This window comes from Malaclemys terrapin, chromosome 6, assembly GCF_027887155.1.
Source record: "Malaclemys terrapin pileata isolate rMalTer1 chromosome 6, rMalTer1.hap1, whole genome shotgun sequence".
NCBI lineage: Eukaryota > Metazoa > Chordata > Testudines > Emydidae > Malaclemys > Malaclemys terrapin.
Window position 1 is genome coordinate 75010442 of NC_071510.1, and position 25047 is coordinate 75035488.

Sequence of the window (25047 nt, forward strand, 5' to 3'; positions counted from 1 at the left end):
TTTTTGATGCCCTTCTTTTAATTTAGCTTTGTACAATGTTGAGGCCGCCACCATGATGATGATTTTTTTGGAGAATCAGGAAATCCCAGTTTTTTGCCTGCACTATCGGAATGACATTTCACATCATTGTAATCTGCCCTTTTATTCATCTGCAGTATATTGTGTGTAGCATTAATAACCTAGTTCTTGTCTCAGAAGTCAGAAAATTTAAAAATTAATTTACAATTTACTTTATTCTCTTCCAGAAGTTGTAGAATAATAGAAAATAGAGAAGGGAAAGATGTTTTTTAGGATACTTAATCCCTTCTCTTGCCAATTTAGGATTGTTCCTTGCAGTGTACTTCTAGTGCTTTGCTCAGTCTTCTTTTCAGTGTCATAAGGCTTTCACCAGTTCTTTTGGAAGATTGTTCTATATAATGCCAAATACTGTTCCCATTTAAGTTAATGGCAAAACTCCCACTTACATCAATGGAATTAGGATTTGGCTCAGAGTGTTTCTTGGAACGTCTTTTGTAGTAAATCTATGAAAGGTCATCTGTTGAAGGGCATCGGAGATCCATTTTTCAAATGAATGTACTGGGTCTGATCATTCTTCAAACTGACAACTATTGGCCCACACACAAAAATGGGGTTAGAGCAAAAGCCATATATTTTATTAAATACAGCATAACACAACTAGTGCATGAATAGTATATGTGTCTCCTCCCCAAACAAACTATCCAGCAAGATAAATCATGTGTAGTTTACAAAACACACACACACAACTCAGACGCAACTGCAAAGGCAGATCAGTTTTTAAGAGAAGGCTACTGGCAACCTCCTCCTGCAATATCCACCATGGGATCCAGACCAGGAAGGCCCCAGATTCCTCCACATCTTTCTTTATGAAACAAAAGGGTTTAAATTAGGGCTGTCGATTAATCACAGTTCACTCACGCGATTTAACTAAAAAAAATTAATCGCGATTAATCGCAGTTTTAATCGCACTGTTAAACAATAGAATACCAATTGAAATTTATTAAATATTTTGGATGTTTTTCTACATGTTCATATACATTGTATTCTGTGTTGTAACTGAAATCAAAGTGGATATTATTCTTGATTACAAATACTTGCACTGTAAAAGATAAACAAAAGAAATAGTATTTTTTCAATTCACCTCATACAAGTAGTGCAATCTCTGTCGTGAAAGTGCAACTTACAAATGTAGGGTTTTTTTGTTACATAACTATACTCAAAAACAAAACAATGTAAAACTTAAGAGCCTACAAGTCCACTCAGTCCTACTTCTTGTTCAGCCAACCGCTAAGACAAAAAAGTTTGTTTACATTTACAGGAGATAATGCTGCCCTCTTCTTATTTACAGTGAAACCAGAAAGTGAGAACAGGCATTTCCATGGCACTTTTGTAGCCGGCATTGCAAGGTATTTACATACCAGATATGCTAAACATTTATATGCCCCGTCATGCTTCGGCCACCATTCCAGAGGACGTTTCCATGCTGATGACACTTGTTTAAAAAAAAAATTTAATTAAATTTGTGACTGAACTCCTTGGGGGAGAATTGTATGTCCCCTGCTTTGTTTTACCTGCTTTCTGCCATACATTTCATGTTATAGCAGTCTCAGATGATTACCCAGCACATGTTGTTAATTTTAAGAACACTTTCATTGCAGATTTCACAAAACGCAAAGAAGGTACCAATATGAGATTTTTACAGATAGCTACAGTACTCGACCCAAGGTTTAAGAAACTGAAGTGTCTCCAAATCCTGAAGTCTTAAAAGAGAGAAACTCCGATGCAGAAGCTACAGAACCCGAACCACCAAAAAAGAAAATCAACCTTCTGCTGGTGGCATCTGACTCAGAGAAGGAAAATGAACATGTGTCAGTCCACACTGCTTTGGATTGTTACAGAGCAGAACCTGTCATCAGCATGGACGCATGTCCCCTGGAGTGGTGGTTGAAGCATGAAGGGACATATGAATCTTCAGTGCATCTGGCACGTAAATATTTTGCGATGCCGGCTACAACAGTGCCATGAGAACACCTGTTCTCACTTTCCAGTGACTTTGTAAACAAGAAGCGGGCAGCATTATCTCCTGCAAATGTAAACAAACTTGTTTGTCTGAGCAATTGGCTGAACAAAAAGTAGGAATGAGTCCACTTGCAGGCTCTAAAATTTTACATTGTTTTATTTTTGAATGAAGTGGGGTTTTTTTTTGTTTTTTTTGCATAATTCTACATTTGTAAATTCAACTTTCATGATAAAGAGATTGCACTACAGGACTTGGATTAGGTCAATTAAAAAACAAAATAAATAGTATTTTTCACAGTGCAAATACTTGGAATAAAAAATAAATATAAAGTGAGCACTGTACACTTTGTGTTCTGTGTTGTAATTGAAATCAGTATATTTGAAAACGTAGAAAACATCCAAAATATGTAAATAAATGGTATTCTATTCTTGTTTAACAGTGCGATTAATAGTGATTAATTTTTTAATCGCTTGACAGCCTTAGTTTAAATGAAGGATCTCTCTTTCTACACAGGACATTGGAACACTTCTCTCACAATGCAATGCACAGCAAAGATCCAGCTAGATGCCACCCAGCCAGTGTCTGGTTCTGACAAATATCAATAATATAATTCCTGCTCCCTAGATAAACCTCCTAGATGCTCTGAGGAAGACAAAACCCTACAATGCTAGCTGCTATTTTGCAATGTGGGAAAAGTTCTTCTTGGGCCTTTAAAAAGGGTGCTGGTCAAAACCCAGAACAAATTGGGAGAGCTAGCATTAGAAACAAACCAAAGAAAAGGGCATATTCAGGAGTGTTGTGGTTGCACGTGAAGGACATAGCTAGTCAGACTTGTAGGCAAACTTAACATTATGAGAGGTCAGAAGTAACTGGCATATCTATCAACATAGCTAATTTAGGTTATGATTAAATATGCTTTAAGGGCAAAATTGTCCAATCAGTCGCATTGCATGAAAATGTTTGTGTGTGAAGTTTGGAGTTTGGTGACTACAGTTCTTTAATTAGAGGGACTGCGAAAAAACTGAGACTCAAAGGAAAAAATTAAAAAGAAAGATCATTTTAAAATGATTCCTCTGTCAAAGTTAGTAAATCTTTTACCAAAAATTATAGTGGAAAATTCACTTATCCTCCCAAGAGGTATTGTGTGAAATTTGGAGACTAAATTCAGTCTTTAAAGTGTGAAACAAAAAGATTTTATTCCTGCTTTAAGTGCATATCTCAAAACAACCTCAACTATGGAGCCATAAAAAAGTTTAATCTGATCTTTTGGTCCTGAAAATCTAAAGTGTCGCTGAAAGGTGAATTAGTTCTAATGATCAAGTATTCCTCCTTGACAGAACAATTTCTGGAAGTTAAAAATAATTTGATGTGTTAAAAGATTAAAAAAGGGAAAAAATATTTACAGATTGTAACAGTTTGAATTCTTAGTGCAGGAGAAAAAAATGAGCTATGCTTTAAGTAAATATTTTAAAACAAAAAATAATGAAAATGGGTTTAAGAAATTACACAGAGTAAGGGTAAAAATGTATAGTGCAAATATCAATTTAAGAGGAAATAGTACATTATATGAGACTGCACAAGTTAAGTACAAAACCCTTGGCCATTGGGGAAATTAAACCAATGGGAGCAAATCAAAAGAAGAAATGTAACATTAGAGTTCCATGACAAAAGGAGATGACTGAAATTAATTTTCCACATAACTAAAGAAAAGCTATAATGGCTTTGGCATCTTTTTTGTTTTAATCAGTCATTCTGTTTTTTAAAAAAATACTTTCAACTTTCTAGTCAGTACTAGTCACGTTTTTTTTAAATAATTAAGAAATATTTCTTAACCTTTAAGACCATTACCAGAATGTGAGAAGTTAACTTCACCGTCTGTCTCAATATAAGTCTGGATTAGACCTTTTACAGTCTGAACTATAGTTATGGTGCCTTACATCTCACTAAATTTCAGACTTTTGAACATAGGTTTTTGGAGAAATTACAGCTGAAGTTCAAACTTGGTTATTGAATTAAAAATAAAACGGGCAGAGTTAAACAACACTGCACAATTTTGATTGATGCTTGATTTTTTGAAAACAAAACCGGTTGGGGGGGAGGGGCGGGGAGAGTTCCTACACTGTTTCATTGGTTTCTACAGAGGCCCTTTGATATACCATAGTGTAGGGTTACCATCCATCCGGATTTTCCTGGACATGTCCGGCTTTTTGGTCCTCAAATCCCCGTCCGGGAGGAAATTCCAAAAAGCCGGGCATGTCCGGGAAAATAGGGAGGGGTCATGGGGCTTGGATCTGGGCCGGAGCCGCTGGGGCCGGTGGTGCTTGGCCGCCGGCCGGCGCCGCTCGGCCGGAACCAGGGCCCGAGCTGAGCCAGGCCAGAGCCGCTGGGACCGGGGCTGGGGGTGCTCGCCCGGCGCTGCTCGACCGGGCCGGAGCCACTCGGCCGGAACCGGGGCCCGAGCCGAACCGGGCCGGAGCCGCTGGGACCAGGGTTGGGGGTGTTCAGCCGCCGGCCGGCGCCAGGGCCGGTGCCCCGGGGCCCAAGCTGAGCTGGAGTCACCGGGGCCGGAGCCGCTCGGCCGGGGGGGGCCGGACTGGGCCGTGCCTCCTCGTGCCCCCCAGCCCCAGCTTACCTGCTGCCTGCCTGTTTCAGGCTTCCTGTGAACATTTGATTCACGGGAAGCAGGGAAGGAGCGGGGGGGATGCGAAGCGTTCAGGGGAGGGGGCGGAGTTAGGGTGGGGACTTTGGGGAAGGGGCGGAGTTGGGTGGGGGCAGGGCCCCATGGAGTGTCCTCTTTTTGTTTTTTTTTTAAATATGGTAACCCGACCTTAGTGTCTATTTGCTTCATGGTCTGTTGAGAGAAGGTACTTGTCTACACTTCCAAAAAGTCCAAAGGGCTTCTTCAGCATTGAAAAACAAGTATTATTTACTTGCTGTGCCTTCATAATCCTGATTGAAACATCTGGGGTGGTGTGGAACTCCTTGGAGGGTCATCCTGTTTTGTATCCAGCATCACTCCTTTCCTCTGTATTTCTTTGGTTACCTAATTAAATCTTGTAATCCTAAAACTCTAAAAACAGGGATTCTTGTTTCCTTAGGGTCATACTTAGAGAGCATGGCATCCTTACTCCCCCATCTTCCTCCAGTTTCTCTGTGGCTTCATATGACATCCAGTAATGTCCATCTATAAGGAATTACTTAACTAAAACTTGTAGGTATCCATTGGACAGGCTTCTGATCAAACATTTTTATTTAAATAAGTGTGGCTAAGGAGAAGGTTAAAGTCTGTCCTAGCTGCTAATGCAAATAGTAATCTAGTTCTCTGCTACTAGCCATCTACACAGCAATTTTTAACTCTGCAGCCCGAGCCCCATGTGCTCACATCAGCTGACCCGGGCAAGCCGTCACTGTGCTATGGGTCTTTTATACCAGTGTAGACGTATCCTCCAGAATTGGTACAAAGATTTAAAAACCCACTGGCCAGAGAAGCTTGTTTTCCATATTTTTGGAACCCTGATATTTCTGAAATTTTTGGGTGTCCTTTGTCTGTTTCAGAAAATTAAAGGTTGCATTATTCAAGTATCGTATCTGAAAACAAGTACAGTTATTTGCAGCACAGCACAATCCGCTGGGGAAATCATTCAGCTTCCTGAAGGTAGACCTGCCAAATATACTCAAGAACTGGAATTCCCCAAAGAAATAGCTGTAGAAATTAGATACAGTACAGTAGTAATTTTAAAAAAACCAAAACAATAGTCTGTCATCATGCATTTTCTTGGCAAATATTTATAAACAAAATAGGAATGCTAAATACAGAAGACATAAAAATGTTTATACCTAGTTTTTCCAGGATGTGTTAGCTAATCTTTAAGATTAACATCTTAAAGATAACATGAGTTGTTATTGAAAAGTATATAAAAAGTGTATTGATCAAGTTTATTAATTTGGCTATGAGAAAAAAGTCCCCATTTTTTGATCAGTTCAAGTCTTAAAAATGGGTGGAAATAGAGAAAGGCAAAAGTATTAAATATACTGAAAATGTGAGGACTTTGGGAGGCAAGTTCAATGAACCACCACTGGATGGCTTGTTTAGTTGTCTTTGTTATCCACCCTAAGGTCCTTGTCAGGGCCTAGTACTGCATCTAAGGAAGAAACATCAATCCACACAGATTTCCAAATGTATAATTTATTAACTAAACAAAGTATGTAAATCTAAAATAAAATATAAACAAATCAAATTAAAGGAAAGTGGGTTACTATAAAAACATCAAATTAATCTAATTATCAGTTTGTTTAAACCAAATCAAATAAACCAACAGTTCCTTATAAGTTAATTGCATCATCATATATTCTCACTGTGGTGTATAATCTTATGTCTGAATATTGTTACTTAAGAAGTAATAGCAGCTATGTATGTTAAAATGCAAGTACTCATACAAAAATCTACTAGAGTAGATTTGATACAAACCATGTATGTAAAAATGAGTGTTTATTATAGGAAATATAGGAATTACTAGCACTATCTACTAGTCAAAATACAAAACTGAAAATGATTTTTACTAATTTATATATAGTAAAATCTGTCAGTAATCACTGAATGGACTGACAAATTCACTTTTTTAGTGGTGATGGCTTGTCTTCTTATCCATTTTAGAAAGAAGTGTAGTTACTGCATTACAGGAGACTTAGACAACTTGTCTTCAGACACCGCTCTCTAAGAAAGGTTGCCTCATACATCCTTGTATAATTAGTTATATTTTTAGATATTATTTCATTGTAATAATGAAAGGAAGCATGATGGAGGGCAATAACATTTCTGCTAGACAACAACAGTCAAATTAACCCCCAACATAGAGAAGATGAAAGTTATTACTATGTAGAACAAATGTGAAGAATCTGAAGTTTCACAACAGTACCTGCATGATAGCATTAAGTATAATGCTGGTGAAAATTTGGAAATAGCCTGGTTTGCAAGACATCTTTGGTTAGTTTGGTATTTGTATTTATCTGAAAACACATTTTTAATAAAATCCTTGATTAGATGATTTTTTATTTTTTTTAGGGTTTGACCAATACATGTTTGTTCTCTAAAAAGTTCTTCTTAGTCAGGTAACAAAGAACTATTTAGAATTCTGTTTGGAGTTGTTAGTTCTGGTGATTTTAAACAATTAACTTTGAAAATGGAACAATCAGAGGTTGCTTTTTTCCCCATAAGCCAAGTAGATCATGCAAGACTGAGAGGAGCAAATACATTGTTTTGACAAGTAAACTGAACAAATATGACATAGTAGTCTTACAGGAATGCATAAATGAAAACTAAGCTGTCATGTTTACAAAATGACTTTTTTTTTTTTCACATGAGGAATGTGTTGAACAATAAATGAGCGGTAGAATTCAATGGTGTCTGCATGGGAACCACTGTGTTTGGTAATCATGTAAGAACTGAAGAATGTGCATCCATTTTTCTTGATTGGAGAGCTGCTTTATTAAGAATTTTGAATTATTTAAGAATTTGTATGCCAAAACACACTACAACATTAAAATATTGTGTATATCTAATATGCAAGAATTACCACATAGGTAACTGATCTGTAAAAAGAGTTGAACAAACCAACTGGATTGGTTGAACACAAAAGGTAGTTCGGTTCATGTGGGGGTTGCACTAACTGATTCAGGCTCACACTCATATAAATTTTGGGAGAAAGAAAATGCAGTTGATTTCAGTCACTAAGTCTGACAATAAATCTCCATGACTAGGGAGAAAATATCTTTCATCCAGATTGTCCTGGGTTCCATACAATCCAGACAAAAGATTGGTGCATGTTTGCCAAGCCATACTCTTTCCCATGGTGAGTTTTTTTCCCCCCTAAGATTGATTTGTTCTATTTATGTACATGACACCTTATATCCAGCCCCTGAAGAGACCTATGCAACCTTGGTTGGCAGTGAATTAAATTCTAGATGTAGACAGTTTACTTCTGATTTATCACCCTGGAAAACCTTCAAGTCTCTTCTGTGGTAGGAGTCAGTTCTCAATCACTATTAGTATCAGTCATCATTGATGTATCCAATCTGAATTTGGAGGGCTCACTTCTTAAATCTGACAGTTATCAGTCAGTGGAACATGTACCAAGCCAAACTGTTCAGCCAAAAATGTGAACCTTACTTTTTAACATTCTCCTTAGTTACTAACTATCTACTAAAGATAAATACTGTAAAATCCTCAGGCCTGGAGAAAGTGCACCTAAGAGTCCTGAAAGAGTTGACTGAGGATACCTCTGGCTCACAGATATTAACTTTTAATAAATCTTGAAATACACAAGAAATTCCAGAAGACTGGGAGAGTGCTAATGTGCCAATAATCAAAAAGGGCAAGCACGATGGCCTGGGTAGTTATAGGCCAATTAACCTAACATCAATCCCAGCAAAATAATGGAAAAATTGATATAGGATTCAATCAATACATAATTAAAGAATGGGGATATAAGTAATGAAAAATAGATGTTGTCAAACAAACCTGATTTCAATTTTGATTAGATTACAAGTTTGGTTGATAAAGGTAACTGCATAGCTGTAACATGCCTTATAGTGAGACACATAAGAAACTCAATCTGTTTAGTTTTATCAAAAAGATGGAGAGGTGACTTAATTGTTGAGTACCTTTACTGGAAGAAAATACTGGGCACTACAAAGCTCTTCAACCTTGTGGAGAAAGACACCACAAAAATGAATAGCTGGTCATTAAAGCCAGATGATTAGAGATATGGTATTCATTTTTAAACAGTGAGGGTGATTAAACTCTGGAACAAACTATCAAAGGAATTGGTAGATTCTGCATCTCATGAAGTCAAATCAAGACTTACATGCCTTTCTGGAAGATATGCTTTAGTGAAACCCAAGTAATCCGGCTAAGTATAGGAGTAACTGTATGGAATTCTGTGGCTTGTGTTATACAGGAGGTCACAATAGATGATTTAATGGCCCATTCTGGTCTTAAAATATCTAATATACCAATGCTGACTTATGCATGACAGCAATGCTTTTTGTGAGCAAGCAGGGAATTTTTTCACTTCAAACCACTTTGACCATATAGACCTTTATATTGGCATCTTAGGGTAGAACCTGCTGTCCTTCACTTAGCTGGCAAAAAGAATGTACTTACAGACACTTTACATCTCAGACTACAGACCCAAAATGAGTGGACTCTGCTATGGTCTATTGATCTGTAGTTATTTATCAGCAAATTTCTCTGCAAAAAGCAATAAAGCAAAGTTACCCTCAGTTTTGTTCCAGAGCAAGGAAGGACAGTAACTTAGTAACAAAACTTGTTTCTTTTTGAATGGAGTAGAAACTGCAGTGTGATTACTCCCTCACCCGAATGATTGTAGTGAAAGATACAACAGGGCATAACAAAATCTATTCTGACTGTTCTGACGGCTTTGGCTTGATCTAGGAGCTTCCATAATATCTACCAATGTTGCCAGACTTTGACTCAGGAAGACATTGTCATTCTGGAATTGTTTCATCTTTGCTGCTTGAGTCATGGGACATTGACAGTCCGACTCAGCTGGCTATACAGAGGTATTGAATACTTTAATGCAGCCCAGGAAACCATATATATTGAAATGTTACTGTGATGGGGTTAACCAGCATGGAAGGGATGAAGGAGCTGCTTTGGGCTAGAATGGCTCTGCCGCTCTGCACATACAAATCATGCCAGAACTGGAGGAAGCATTAAAAGGAGGGGACTCCACTCAGATGGGGCAACCCTGGGAAAGGAACAGTCTGTTGAGCTCCTTAGCTCCCAGAGAGGTCTGACTGCAACCAACCCTCCATCCTTGCAGAAAGGAGAACATGAATCCCCTGTGCTAAGAAGGGGAAAGAAACTGAGACTTATATTGGAATCCTAGTGGACTCTGGGGTAACTGATGCTGCCAAGGCCTTCTGAAGTAAGAGAGGCCGATATCCTGACTGATGCTGCCTATAGGTTTTCTTCCTTTTCCGTTATGCTTTTATTTAACTTTGTTTGATGACTGTGGACAGTTTTGTTTTTCAGCTGAGACACTGACAGGGGAAGAAACAGAAGGCCTCAGCCAGAGGGTTGAGTACCAGATCTTCTAGGCTGACACACTTGCAGTGACAGCAGGGGTGGGGTCAGTTGGACTTGTGCTCCCCATATAGCTCCTTCAGGGGGCATTCTGCCAAGTTTAGCTTTGTGGTGGTTACTTCTGGAAATGGAAAAATTACATTACATTCTGCTCCCATATGAATTATTTTGAACTACAGCTTTTCCTCTGACACTTCACTGCACCGTGTACCAATGGGCAGTTGAGTTTTCAGTGATCTCACTATCTCAAGATTCCTTAAAAGAATGATAAATGTCCTCCCACTGTTCAGCAAGCCTGTCCTGATATGGGAACTCATCTTGGTGCTATCAGCATTAATGGAGGCACAATTCAAGCTTTTGGGAGAGTGTTCTTTATTTCACCTCCCATTTAAAGACTGCATTTTAATTGCAGTAACATCAGCAAGAAGAGTTTCTGAGTCATATGTTTTAATAGTGATCCTCACTTCATTGTATTCCACAGGTAAGATGTTGACCTATTCTGCATCTCAGATTTTTACCAAAAGTGGTGTCTGAGTTCCAACTAAATCTCTGAGTATTGTGAGATATCAAAAGGGCTTTGAATTCTTATTTGGAGAGGATTAACATTTAGGAAGTCTCTTAGACTGTTTGCAGCTTTTTGAGAATTAGTTTAAAGGAAATGGTATGTCTCTATATACACTGTCTCTCAGGGTCTGTTGCATTACATTAATAGTCTTGGCTATGAACATTCAGTGAGGAGTCACTTGTGCTTTGCTTATCTAGAAGGTTTCAGCAGTGTCGGAGGATAGATTCACAAGTGTGCATATTGTGGCAGGGTACCTCCTTCACTTCATTGGCCTCAGTGTTTCTCCCTTGGTCAGTGGGGGGCCTGGAGTAAATCAGACTGACTTCACTCTGGTTTTATTCCTTATTTACATGATGGGCCTCACAATAGGCCCAAGAAGTTCTCTTAAGCAAAAAGTAAAAAGCCCCAAACCTCCTGCTCAACACAATGGGGTTGGACTACTTGGATCGAGAAACAGTGTACCCTTGACAGACCATCAGCATTACCAGGCCTGATTCCTGCCCTGTATTGCATCCTGAAGTGGAAGGGTTGTAATGGTAGGAACCATCTTATTACTCTTGCATTTTTCTCTTTGTTCCGGTGCATCCACTTGGGGAAGTGGGGGGGACATGGTAAACCTCAATCCAAGCAGGTAATACCAGAGGTTCTTCCTCTTCTACCATTTGAGAAAGTACGCTCCCCAACCCTACCTTGGAGGCATCCATTTGTACTATGAACTTCTCAAAGTCTGGACCACTGGCTATGGGATTCCTGAATGACCGTCAGCTCCAAAATCTTCTTAACTTCCACACTGATCTCTTTTCTTTTAGTCTCTGGGATCCAAAATGGTTTAACCTTCACCTTTACATTGGGATCTGTGGTGACAAGCTTCTGTGATTCTGCCTGGCTTCTCTGGGAACACGTCATGGTTCCAGTCATCGTCATTTTGACTACCTCTGTTCATTGTTAAGGGTCAATTCAGTAGATATTTTTATTTGTCCCCAAGGTTTATTGCCGGGGGGGAGGGTATATCTAGGGTGACCATATAAGCTCCACAGCCCTTCTAGGGCTTCAATAGATTGAGGTGGTAGATTTGCTCAGCTTCTGGTGATCAGGTTGTCAAATCATATAGTCAGCCTTCCCAACAGCTTCTTTTACTTTTACCCTGCCATTTGGCTAAGAGCTTGCTTTCTGCTGAAGGTACCAGCACCATTACCCAATCCCCAGGCTGAACCTTCACTTGATGATTGTAATACGTCTGTTGGGCCTCTTGTGCTCTTTCCAGGTGTTCCTGCACTATGTAAGTGACTTGGGCTATTCTGTCCCACATCTTCATCACATGTTCAATGACATTCATTCCCTGGTTAGGCTATTCTTCCTAGCTTTCCGTGGCAATATCCAATATGGCACTGGGGTGGTGACCATACAGCAACTCAAATGGGGAAAAACCAGTGGATGGCTGGAGTACTTCCCTTGTCACAAACAATAGGAAGGGTTGTAAGGTATCCCAGTTTTTTCCATTTCGCCTCACTACTTTCTGTATCATGCTCTTCAGTGTTCTGTTAAAGCATTTGAGGAGGCCATCAGTCTGTGGGTGATAGACCAAGGTCTGTAGGGCCCATATTTGAAACATTGCACATAGGTCCTTCATCAATTATTCACCCTTAAATGTCCCCCGAACAAATGACTATGCACTAGGTCTAATACTGCCCTTTGGTGTCCTTGAGGTACTAGAAGCTGCTCCAATTTTTGTTCCTGTAATTACTACTCTATATTGCAGGTCTCTCTTTATCACAAAGTACATCCCTGGACCTTTGGGTTTTTTTCCCCTCTCCAACAGAATCCCATTCACCTCAACTATCTCTTTTCTAATGTGGTATAGAGAATCATTTGCTTGGTTTTGCCAAAAATTCTTATATGAGGATCAAGATGTCCATACTCAATGGAATCCATTTCGCCCCTTGGATTGGTCTCAGTGGAACTGGGCTCAGCCTCACATTCGCTCACTATCTGAGTTGCCTCCCTGCCTGCTAGATGAGACTGCTTCCCCACAAGCACCACCTTTTGATTCTGGACCAAGATTTTGGTCCCCAGTCTTTTGTCAGCCATCCTCTCTCGTTTAGTCTTCCTTGACTTCCCAGCAGCTGAAAACAAGTCCAGGGCTAATTCAGGGAAAATGAAGGGAGGGGTTACTGTTTTCCTCCAATCCTTCCAACAGGAGTAGATTTCAAAACTCTGGGAATTCTCATCCTATGAGCACTGGATACAGAAGTTTAGGGATTACTCCTGCTTGTATTTCCTGAACATCAATTTGTACAGGAATGGCTGAGTAGTAATGGACTGCCCCATGTGCACAGGTTATTCCCATGCATTTGGCTCGAGACAGTTGCTCCTGTCCCACCAGTTTCCCAGATACCAGCGTGATTGCACTTCCTGAGTTCACTAAAGCAATGGTCTCTATACTAGTGGTTCTCAAACTTTTTTTTTTTTTTTTAATTGCTGAGGGTCTCGGCGGACCACTTAATGATCTTTCCAAATGTTGTTTGTACCATTAGCTAACTATTGTAAAGTGCTTTGTATAAAAGCGCTGTATAAAAAAAAAGTAATAATTTTTTTCTACAAATAAAAGCACACAACTCATATTTAATATCAGTAGTCTTACCTTTCTAATGTGATGGATGTGCCCTCTCTCCCCCGCCGTGGCAGCCCCCAGGCTGGGGCTGGGAAGGAGGGCCATCTCTCCCCGGCAGCCGCAGCCTGGAGCTGGGGAAAGTCGCCTCTTTCTCTGGCCGCCACAGCCCTGGATGTCCCAAATTCTCTCCAACCCCTCTTCTCACCCCACTGCCCTCTCCCACCTACCCCTTACTCATCCCAAATCCATCACCGCACCTTAGATGTGTGTCTTCTCCAGGGACCAGGCACCTACTTATTGGAACCACGCCTGCGCGGCTCCACTAATTAGGTGGGTGGCCCTTCATTCTCTTGTGTGTGGCCATCCAGGCGCGCATCTTAAAGGGAACTATCTGCAGACCACCTGAATGGACCTCACGGACCACAGGTTGAGAACTTCTGCTCTATACCATTCATTCTAACTGGCCATGTATATCTATGTGGGGTCATAGCGACTCCTACAGGTTGGATTAGGTTGTATAAATCTTCACTATCACCCAGACTGCACTGCATGGGCTCCTCAATGTTAGGGCATTGCCATATGTCCTAATTCCCCACAAGTATAACATCTACACATAGCCTTGGTTATTCCCCTTGCTTTGGGCTATTAGGTGTCACACTGCAGCCTTCTCCCACCAGTTCTCCAAATCCCTTCACGGCCTCTGGCTGCTCTTTTGCATCCCTCCTCCCCAACATAGTTCTGCCCAAACTTTCAGTGGTCCGGGCCTTTGGGTCTGGGATTGGCTACTTGGTCAGACGCTTCTCTTCTTCAGTAGTCCAAGAAAGCTCTCTGGCCATTAAATGCCTTTCTATGAGAGCGACTATATCATAGTTAGAGGAAGAGTCATTTTGGTTAAACCACCCTCATAGTCCCCTCAAGAATCTGTCCAAAACCAAGAGTGCTAGGATCTGTTCTGTACTGTGGTTCTTGGGATGGAGCCACTTCCATATTAGATTGATCAGGTCGGACAGTTGTGATCTTGGCACTTTGCTCTCCCGGTGCTTCAACTTGTGAAATCTCTGGGCCCTTGCAGCTGTAGTCACTTGCACTTTCAACCGTAAGTTGATCTCAGCATTTCTGCCTTGGGCGGTGGGGGGGGCCTGGAGAAAATCAGTCTGACTCCAGAAGGTTTTTTGCTTCACTCTGTTTTATTTTTCCCTTATTTACATGGTGGGTCTCAAGGTAAGCCCAAGAAGTTCTCTTAAGAAAAAAACAAAAACAAAAAACCCAAACTCACAAAACAATCATAAATACTTTTCCCTGCTCCCTCTCCAGGGTGTTGCCCTACTACATTGGCACCTAGTTGGTTAACACTTCTTCTCCCAGGCAGATGTTACCTTAGTTTCTTTCCCTATAGAGAGGGGAGACATCTTTCCACCCAGGGGAAGCCTTTCTTTCCTGCTGCTGCCACTACCCCGCCACAGCTTGTCTCTCAACCTTCCCCTTCTCTCCCTTACCTGAAAAGGGGGTTTTAAAGGTCATTGGCAGTTCCTAACTGGCCTCGGGTGTCTCTAGTTAACCCAAGGTAACCTTTTTTTAAGCTCATAGGGAACAGGGCTTTGATCATTCTAGGGCTGCTATATCTACCCTCCACTTCTCTCTCATATCTGTCAGAACTGACTTTGTCACAGTATCCAGAAGCACTCTTGCAAAGAATCACAGTCACCATGATAAATAACTGTTTTTGATGTACCCTAATCTTGGCCTCATTATATAAATTTAGTCATGGCTCAGACATTTAAGATTTGGTGGGAAGTCACTATGAAATTTAGTTTTTCCATATAATATAACTCATGATCTTAGTTTTTAAGATCTTGGTTGCTCAGCACTGAACTTGCTACATAAAATAATATCCTTAATAGAAAAAAAGACACAAAATACAATACTGTACATGAGGTATATTCTGTTGTCAAAATATGCATTTTTTTGTATGTGTATGCTGTCTTTAGTCTGCGGTGCTGGTGAAGACACTTTCATATTTCCTGATTGGAAAAAAAGATGAATGCTTATGTCAGTAATATTATCGGAGAAAAGAAGACCCTGCTGTCAGAAATAAACAGGCACAAATTATGTACTTTGGTCATATCAGGTGTAGAGATGGAAATAACGTCAAGAAAGTTGTCAGGGAAGGAGTTGTGGTGAGTCATGGTAGCAGGGGCCAACCAGCAAGGAGATGGATAGATAGTGTGCAGCAGATCACTGGGAGATCAGTTGCCAAGTGCTCAAAGGTAGCAATGGACTAAGAAGGCTTCTGAAAATTCATATTCAGACATGAATAAATTGATTTTACTTATTTATGCTCAGTTTACATTTGCATTGTGGTCTCTCGATACTATAATATGAATTACTATTAATATTGGCTATCAAATGTACTGCTTACTGGAAATTTCCCTTTTTTACTTCCTTTGTTGTATGATTGCACTGTTTAGTCATGGTTGGTTGCAATACATATATCATCATTCCTCTCTATGACAATTAGACAGTGAAGCGAAAGTAAAGCTGCTTCAGGTGTAAACATGCCTGTGATTGGTTGGATCTATGTGAATGGGTCAATGGACGAGGTATGTGTGGAATGAAGCATGAAAGTGAGTCAGAAATGGAAATCCTGCTTCCTTTCCCTTTTTGATATATCCTAATATCCTGTTTGCTGGGGTTTTTGTTTTGTTTTGTTTTTAATTAACTGCAGATATAAGCTGAAGTTCAGGAACACGTATACATTAACCTAGTAGCTGCTACTGCTGTTTGTAAAATGCTTGGAGATACCTGGATGAAAGTGTGTGTGCACATGGCAAGTGCACTGATCATCATTTTTAAAAGTTAACATTTACCCGTGGGCAGCAGGTATCAAAGTCAGGGGAAGGCTGAGCCTACCCAAACTGCCTGTGTGGCCCCACCCACACTCCACCCCCAGACCTCCTCCTGCTTCCCGCCGCGCTCTGCTTCAGCTCTTCCTTCCCATACGGCCGGGGCCTCAGGCCAGTGGCACCAGAACTGAGGGGGCCAAGGGGCCATTGCCCTCCCACTTTTTGAAAGTTGATGGGCCTCACCCGTCCATTTTTTGCCGGGATGGACCCCACTCCCTTCCCCTCCTCTTTCCCCCCTCTCCCTGAGGCCCCGGCCAGGCCAGCGTGGAGCCAGGGTAGCTGTGGGGAGCCATGGCAGACCCTCCACCTGCCTGGGGTGCAGAGGGGCTGAGAGCAGCCCCGAGCCTGTGTCCCCACCCCCAGGCTGCCCAGCCTCCTGGGGCAGGAGGAGAGTCCATGACTCCCCGCCAGCTCCCCACAGCTGCCTGTGTGTCTCTCCCTGACCCAGTTCCACCTGGGGGGAGGGAGTGGGGAGAGGCCTCAGAGCCGCAGCCTGGCCATGGTAAGAGCCGCATGGTCAGCAGTGAGGAGCTGCAGACCCTCCAGCTGCCCCTGGTGGGTGGGGATACGGGCTGGGGGCTGCTCAGATCCCCCATACTGCAGGCAGGTAGAGGGTCCACTGCGACTTCCCCACAAGTGCACACCTGGCTCTTATCATGGCTGAGCTGTGGCTCTAAGCCCCCCCCACCAGCTGGAGCCGGGTCAGGGAGAGCTGCGCGGGCAGCTGTGGGGAGCCCGGGTCCCTCCACCTGCCTTGGGCGGGGGGCCTGGGACATAGGCAGGGGACTTCTCTTGCCTTCAACTTGGGCAGGGCCCCCCCACACACACGCACACACTTTTGGGAGGGCTCTGGCGCCCTTGCCCCAGGATGGGGCTAGTGGGGGCCAGCCTACAGCCAGGGACTCCAGGCAGCTGGAGCCAGTGCTTGCGCCGCCCACCGACTGCTCCGGGGTGTGGGGACTGTACTGCCCACCCCTTTCCCCCACCAGAGCCCAGAGGCACCCCCATACCTGCCATGCTGGGGGCCGTGTTCAGCTGCCAGCCCACCTGGGGCTTGGGCCGGGGGCCGCGCTGCCTGCCCACCCACAAGCCAGGCGCTCTGGAGCTGTGGGAGGGGGCGGGCACTCGGGTGGCCCGGGGCTGGGTGGGGAGGGGCCTCTAGTCTCTGGCTGGGAAAGCGGGTGGGAGGGGAAGGGCCCATTCATTTACCTACACACACTAAAATTCATAGTTTTTTGCTCTTGGAATTTTCTGATGTCACTTTTTAGTTGTAATACTGAGTTCTGTTTAAGCATAATAGTGACAAACTTTTTTCTGTATCACAAAGTTGTTTTATAGAGAGTAATTCTGTTACTATTAGGAAAATATTAGCTGATTTTGATTTTGACTCAATGGAGGTTACTAATAAACTACTCTATTTAATTAGCTTTAAGATATACTGCAAGTTACTCCTCTACAGTATTTCATGCAATAGCGTGCAAAGATGTATTTTTTTACTGGTTTAATGTTACCATTATAATTATATATACCTTGTTAATCTAAGCATAACTTCAGAAAACCAAAAATCATCTGTACTTTAATATTTAAAATAAAGCATGCATTTTTTTCATTATTTAATCCCATTTTTTATATTTGCTATTTCTTTTCCATTTATTTCAGGTTCTGGAAATGGAGTGGGGAGGTGAATATTCTCTTGATTCTTCCAATTTAGATTGTTTGTTAAACATTCTTCCTGGGGACTGGGAGTTTCAACAGATCCTCAGTGACATCGATGAGAAAATAAAGAAAAACTCTGCTAGGTAACATATTTTAAATGTTTCTTTTTTTTGTCCAATGTATCAGTAAGCCATTTACATTTTTAAAAGATTTGTTTCCTTTCCTCTTTTTGTGGTGATAATGTAGAATATTACTACTACCAGTTTTGCCTTAATTCAGCCAACACTTGTGGGTTGGTTTTTTTCATGGGGTGGTCGTTGAAGCATGAAGGGACATATGAATCTTCAGTGCATCTAGCACGTAAATATCTTGCGATGCCAGCTACAACGGTGCCATGAGAAGGCCTGTTCTCACTTTCCAGTGACGTAAACAAGAAGCGGGCAGCATTATCTCCAGCAAATGTAAATACACTTGTTTGTCTGAATAATTGACCGAAGAAAAAGTAGGAGTGAGTCGACTTGCAGGCTCTAAAATTTTACATTGTTTTATTTTTGAATGCAGGATTATTTTTTACATAATTCTACATTTGTAAGTTAAACTTTCATGATAAAGAGAGTATCAGAGGGGTAGCCGTGTTAGTCTGGATCTGTAAAAAGCGAGAGAGACCTGTGGCACCGTCTGACGAAGTGGGTATTTACCCATGAAAGCTTATTCTCCAATACGTCTGTTAGTCTATAAGGTGCCACAAGACTCTTTGTCGCTTTTTACATGATAAAGAGATTGCACTACAGTACTTGTAATGGGGGAATTGAAAAATACTATTTCTTTTGTCTTTTTACAGTGCAAATATTTGTAATAAAAAAATAAATGTAAAATGAGCACTGTACACTTTGTATTCTGTATTATAATTGAAATCAATATATTTGAAAATGTAGAAAACATCCAAAAATATTTAAATAAATGGTATTCTATTATTGTTTAACAGTGCGATTAATCGTGATTAGTTTTTTTAATTGCTTGACAGCCCTATAAATAAGCCATTCTTTTACTTATTCTAAAGCACATTTTCTTATTGGAATAATAAGAGAAAATTTTCTAACTTGCATATGTTTTGGAATATACTTTAAAGCATTATTTGGGGTAAAATATTTCATTATGAAGAATGGGTAAATCTGTTATATTCTCTTAATCAGAAAAGATACAGAACATTCAGCTACGTGAAATCTCTGAATAGTTATTCAGAGGGCATAATCCTTGTTCTGCCTTGGACTTTCCTGTGGGCAGGTCACTTAATAGTTCTGTATCTCAGTTTCTACTTATGTAAATAAGAATATCTTCCTCACAGATGTTGTGTGGCTAAATACATCAATATTTGTAAAATACATGGAGATCCTTGGATGAAAGATGCTGAGTGTGGCAAGTGCAATGGTCACTGTCTAAAAAGATAACATTTACCCACTAATACGTCAGTAATTTCTTGTTTTGAGGAAGAAACTGGAATTTTAGATACCACTCTGGGTAAATACTGGCTTTATAACAGTAATGATTATGCAGCAGGGATTCAGCTGTGCCAAAGAAGGCATTTATGAGACTTCAGAGGATACCTTTGATGAAGTGTGATTTAGGATTGTATAACTTAATGATGAGGCCTTCCTGGATAGGAGGTCTTTGTCCACTGCTCACAAAACTATCCACCTTATTCAGGAAACAGTCACCTATAATATGCACCCACAGAAGTTATACTTTACAGTTCTTTCTTTTCTGCTGAAGTTAATGTAACTGAAAACTGAATTTTATGACATCAGCATATTGCTGTTTTTAACAAAAGGTAATACATTTCTTACAGATTTATTAAAAAATTATTTAATCTTTACAAGAGTCAATTATAGTGATAATCCTACAATAGGGATATTAATGAAAATCTAGCAACTATAGAATTGCAGTCCCCTTCACAGTGCTATTCCCCAATCTGTTGACATCAGTGGAAATTTGGGGCATACTCAGAAAAGTCCAGTTGATGTCCTTACAGTGTCATAAGTATCTGAAGTTTTGAGTTGCTCTGCATGAAATGTTACACATCCAGGAAGGCCACCATCCGCATTTTGACAGGTGTGTATGACAGGTGTCTTTTGTTACCTCTTCTGCTTAAAAGGTGTGTAGTTTGTGAGGGTTTGGGCCATTTTTTGACTGCAGAAGTAGATCCCAACTGTTTGTTGCTTTCACTATCACTTTATATCCATTCACATAACAATTTACATTTTCAAGTCTCTCTCTCTCTGTCTCTCCCCGCCTCCCCCTTCCCCCCTGAATAGTTGAGATTGTCTTTAGCAATTGTAGTTCCACAAATTAGAAGGGCTTGCACCTATCAACTTTGGATGGCCCAAAGAAGAGAGGCAAGGATTTTGTCTTTTGCATTTGGTATCAGTCTGTGGTATGATAGCAATACAAGCCACTGATGCTCTTGCCGTAGAATTCTAAATTTCTACAGTCTTGTTTTTCAACAATAGCAGCTCAGTCAAGAAGACCCTGAGGTTACCAGATGTTATTTTGCATCTGTAAAATGTCGATTTCAGGAATGGAGAGGAGCTTAACAAAAGATGAACAACATTTGATGTGACTTTAATCAAAAAGAGTATTTTATTGCTAATATATTATAGGAAATGAAATCATTTTCCAGTTACCATTGATCTTTGCAAGTAGTATGATAAGGGAGCTATTCTGTGCGTTATGTGCATGCAATTGGAATGCAATGTATTTTTCATCAGATAGATTTATGTTTTATGCTACTATAGAGAATAAACATAATAGTATACAGCATGTATATTTAAAAAAAAAAACAGTATGTGAAAATTATGATCCAGAAGTGTGTAATCACTTGCACACTCATTCATGGTCTTCCAACAGAACAACTTTAACAAAATTGTATGACATGACAAATCAGTTATGTTCCACTTACCAACAGCAGTTGAATTATCTCCAGTATTTTTGTATTGTAATTGTTCTATTTTTCTCCTTGTGGTATAAACAGGAAAAAAAATGACCATCTGTGGAATATGTTTTTTTCCCTAATTTTTAAGGGAAAAGATGGTTAACATGTATATAAGAGAACTTTTATTACACTTGAATTTTAACTTTATTTTTATAGCAGTTTATGAAGGCAGCCAATTTGACCATTTTCAGTGCTGGCCAGGTTTGTGTGCCAAACTAAGCCTTGGGTTATTCTAAGGTGAAGTCATGTTTCACTTTTTCACTGTAGGGTGCCATTTCTTTCTCTTCATCTCCTTCTACCCAACATACATTTGAACTTTATTATATTTAGGTAACAATATTTTCATTGTCTAATATGGAGGTTTCAGAATTCTTAATGCAGCTTATGTACAAATACTCCACAGGAATTAAAAGTTCAGCTGACATCATTGTATGATTAGCTTTTTTGTTGTTGTAATTAGTGGAACACCAGGAAATAACCGCGTAGGGCTTGAAATCATGCTTATGATGCAGCTCTTCTCAAAGTGACTGTGTAAAAATGGCAAAAATGAATTCTTAACAGATCTTTGTGTATTTAGTCTTGTCTGCTTACTTTAAGTAAAAAGAACAGGAGTACTTGTGGCATCTTAGAGACTAACAAATTTATTAGAGCATAAGCTTTTGTGGGCTACTGCCCACTTCTTCGGATGCATATAGAGTGGAACATATATTGAGGAGATATATATACACACATACAGAGAGCATGAACAGGTGGGAGTTGTCTTACCAACTCTGAGAGGCCAATTAAGTAAGAGAAAAAAAAATTTTTGAAGTGATAATCAAGCTAGCCCAGTACAGACAGTTTGATAAGAAGTGTGAGAATACTTACAAGGGGAGATAGATTCAATGTTTGTAATGGCTCAGCCATTCCCAGTCTTTATTCAATCCTCAGTTGATTGTATCTAGTTTGAATATCAATTCCAGCTCAGCAGTCTCTCGTTGGAGTCTGTTTTTGAAGTTTGCTGTTGTAAGATAGCTGGCAGAAGATGATGTCACTTGTGTTTTTGTTCAATGTACACTGACCCAGGAACCTATCCTTGTAACAAAGCCCGATGCCAAATCTGTCCACATATCTATTCAAGTGACATCATCATAGGACCTAATCACATCAGCCATACCATCAGGGGCTCGTTCACCTGCACATCTACCAATGTGATATATGCCATCATGTGCCAGCAATTCCCCTCTGCCATGTACATTGGCCAAACCGGACAGTCTCTACGCAAAAGAATTAATGGACACAAATCTGACATCAGGAATCATAATACTCAAAAAACAGTGGGAGAACACTTTAACCTGTCTGGCCATTCAATGACAGACCTGCGGGTGGCTATCTGACAACAGAAAAACTTCAAAAACAGACTCCAAGGAGTGACTGCTGAGCTGGAATTGATATGCAAACTAGATACCATCAACTCAGGATTGAATAAGGACTGGGAATGGCTGAGCCATTACAAACATTGAATCTATCTCCCCTTGTAAGTATTCTCACACTTATTATCAAACTGTCTGTACTGGGCTAGCTTGATTATCACTTCAAAAAATTTTTTTCTCTTAATTAATTGGCCTCTCAGAGTTGGTAAGACAACTCCCACCTGTTTATGCTCTCTGTATGTGTGTATATATATCTCCTCAATATATGTTCCACTCTATATGCATCCGAAGAAGTGGGCAGTAGCCCACGAAAGCTTATGCTCTAATAAATTTGTTAGTTTCTAAGGTGCCACAAGTACTCCTGTTCTTTTTGCGGATACAGACTAACACGGCTGCTACTCTGAAACCTTACTTTAAGTAGATACATTTTAAAACTGCTTTTTACTCCTGATAGCTCTGCAGAGCTAGCACAACTCTGTAAGAGTGAGGTAGATTTCATTCCTTCTTCTGTATACACAACAGAATTATTTACTAAGATCTAAAATAATGGATTTGCCATTATTTACTAAGATTCAATCAGTTACATCTCTGCAACCTCATTGAAGACTATGGTTTTGGACAGGTGTCATTAAGGGCCCAATTTGGTCTGCAGAACTGATGCACAAAAGAGAAGGATTGATGTTCAGATCTCAGGTTGCGTTTGCTGTGGTGACAGTTTAAAAAAAAAATTTCACATATAAACTGAACACACCAGATGTGGAAATGACCAGCATGGATCCCTGCTACTCCATTTGTAGAGCCTCTTTTCAGAGAAGAACTTGACATAAAGCATGGTTTAAGTTCAGTGGTGACTGAACTGGGTATTAATTCATTTCAGTTAGTCTTTCACTGCTGACCTCCATCCAAGGTTTTAATATGTTATTAATGATAAAACAAGCAAGATTTGAAAGCAATAATAGGCATCTTGCATTATCTTTCTCTGTTGTAAGTCCTGTTTACATGTGTTTCTTTGCCCCACCTTAGTGTGTTATGTTTAATTTAATTTTTTCAGCTCGTCAGGACAGATATCTGTTAATGTTTTCTAAAAATCACTAGGCATATTTATCACTGCATAAATAACAAGACTTGGTTGACCAGAGTGGACTGCATTAAAACTGGATTTAAAAACAATGCACATGATGGCAAATCAACTCTGCTTAAAAAATCTCAAACCGATAGGGTAAGCTAGTTATGCCCCTTTTGTCAGGAGTGGAAGGAATATATACATCTAGGTGGCTATAAACATATACGCAGAAAAAAAAATTAAAACACATCAGAAGTATAACAAAAATGAAAAGTTATTCACCAGCTCAGGGTTTTATCCTAGATCTATAGCTGTGGGTTTGGAGCCTATCCTTCTTCAGGGTAGTCTCCTCCTATTCCGGGATCAGCAACTTTTATGGCAAATCCATTGGCCACCAATGTAAGAATAAACCTTTAGCTGTTTGTTTGCTGGGAACAAGGTGGTGGACTCAGTTACACGTTGTAGTCAAAACATGCTCTGAAGTGTTCTACATAATGCTGTAATTGAGAGAATGTTTTTTAACTGGGCTGTCAAGCAATTAAAAAAACTAATTGCAATTAATCGCACTGTTACTAAATAGAATACCATTTATTTGAATATTTTTGGATGTTTTCTACATTTTCAGATATATTGATTTCAATTATAACACAGAATACAAAGTGCACAGTGCTCACTTTATATTTATTTTAGATTACTAATATTTGCACTGTAAAAAACAAAAGAAATAGTATTTTTCAATTCACCTAATTAAGTATTGTAATACAATCTCTTTATCATGAAAGTTGAACTTACAAATGTAGAATTATGTACAAAAAAAAATTCATTCAAAAATAAAACAATGTAAAACTTTAAAGCCTACAAGTCCACTCAGTCCTATTTCTTGTGCAGCCAATCGCTCAGACAAACAAGTTAGTTTACATTTGCAGGAGATAATGCTGCCTGCTTCTTGTTCACAATGTCACCTGAAAGTGAGAACAGGCATTCACATGGTAGTGTTGTAGCTGGCATCACAAGATATTTAACATGCCTGTTCTCACTTTCTGGTGATATTGTAAATAAGAAGTGGGCAGCATTATCTCCCGTAAATATAAACAAACTTGTTTGTCTTAGCGATTGATTGAACGAGAAGTAGGACTGAGTGGACTTGTAGGCTCTAATGTTTTGCATTGTTTTGTTTTTGAGTGCAGTTATTTAACAAAAAAATCCTAAATTTGTAAATTGCACTTTCACAGTAAAGAGATTGTACTATAGTACTTGTATGAGGTGAATTGAAAAATACTGTTTTTGTTTATAATTTTTACAGGACAAATATGTGCAATAAAAAATAATATAAAGTGAGCAGTGTCCACTTTGTATTCTGTGTTGTAATTGAAATCAATATATTTGATAATGTAGAAAAACATCAAAATATTTAATAAATTTCAGTTGGTATTCTATTGCAGTGGTCTCCAAAGTGGGGTGTGCCAGGGGGTATGCAAGAGGATCCGTGGGGGTGCGTGGCAGGAGGAGTGCTTATTTATTTATTTATTTATTTATTTATGTATTTTGCTTTCAGTTCGGGCAGGAGTAACCAAGCGTTACTGTAGCGAGTGCAATTCACTTCCGTCCCCAGCTCCCTTCTGGGTCCTAGTGCTAGACCCATTGCACTGTAGCCCCTGCCCAGCACCCGGGGAGGTTCAGACAATCACACACGCGTAGGGCTG

At 40.0% G+C, this 25047-nt stretch overlaps 1 protein-coding gene across 1 annotated transcript in view; it reads left to right on the plus strand.

The window, feature by feature from the left end:
* The window catches only part of KIAA0825 (KIAA0825 ortholog), a 414416-nt gene that overhangs the window by 56275 nt on the left and 333094 nt on the right, over positions 1-25047 (plus strand). Inside the window, exon 4 of the mRNA XM_054032998.1 lies at positions 17884-18023. Coding sequence (XP_053888973.1) covers positions 17893-18023 — 131 coding nt within the window. The 5' untranslated portion in view covers positions 17884-17892. The remainder of the gene's footprint in view (positions 1-17883; positions 18024-25047) is intronic.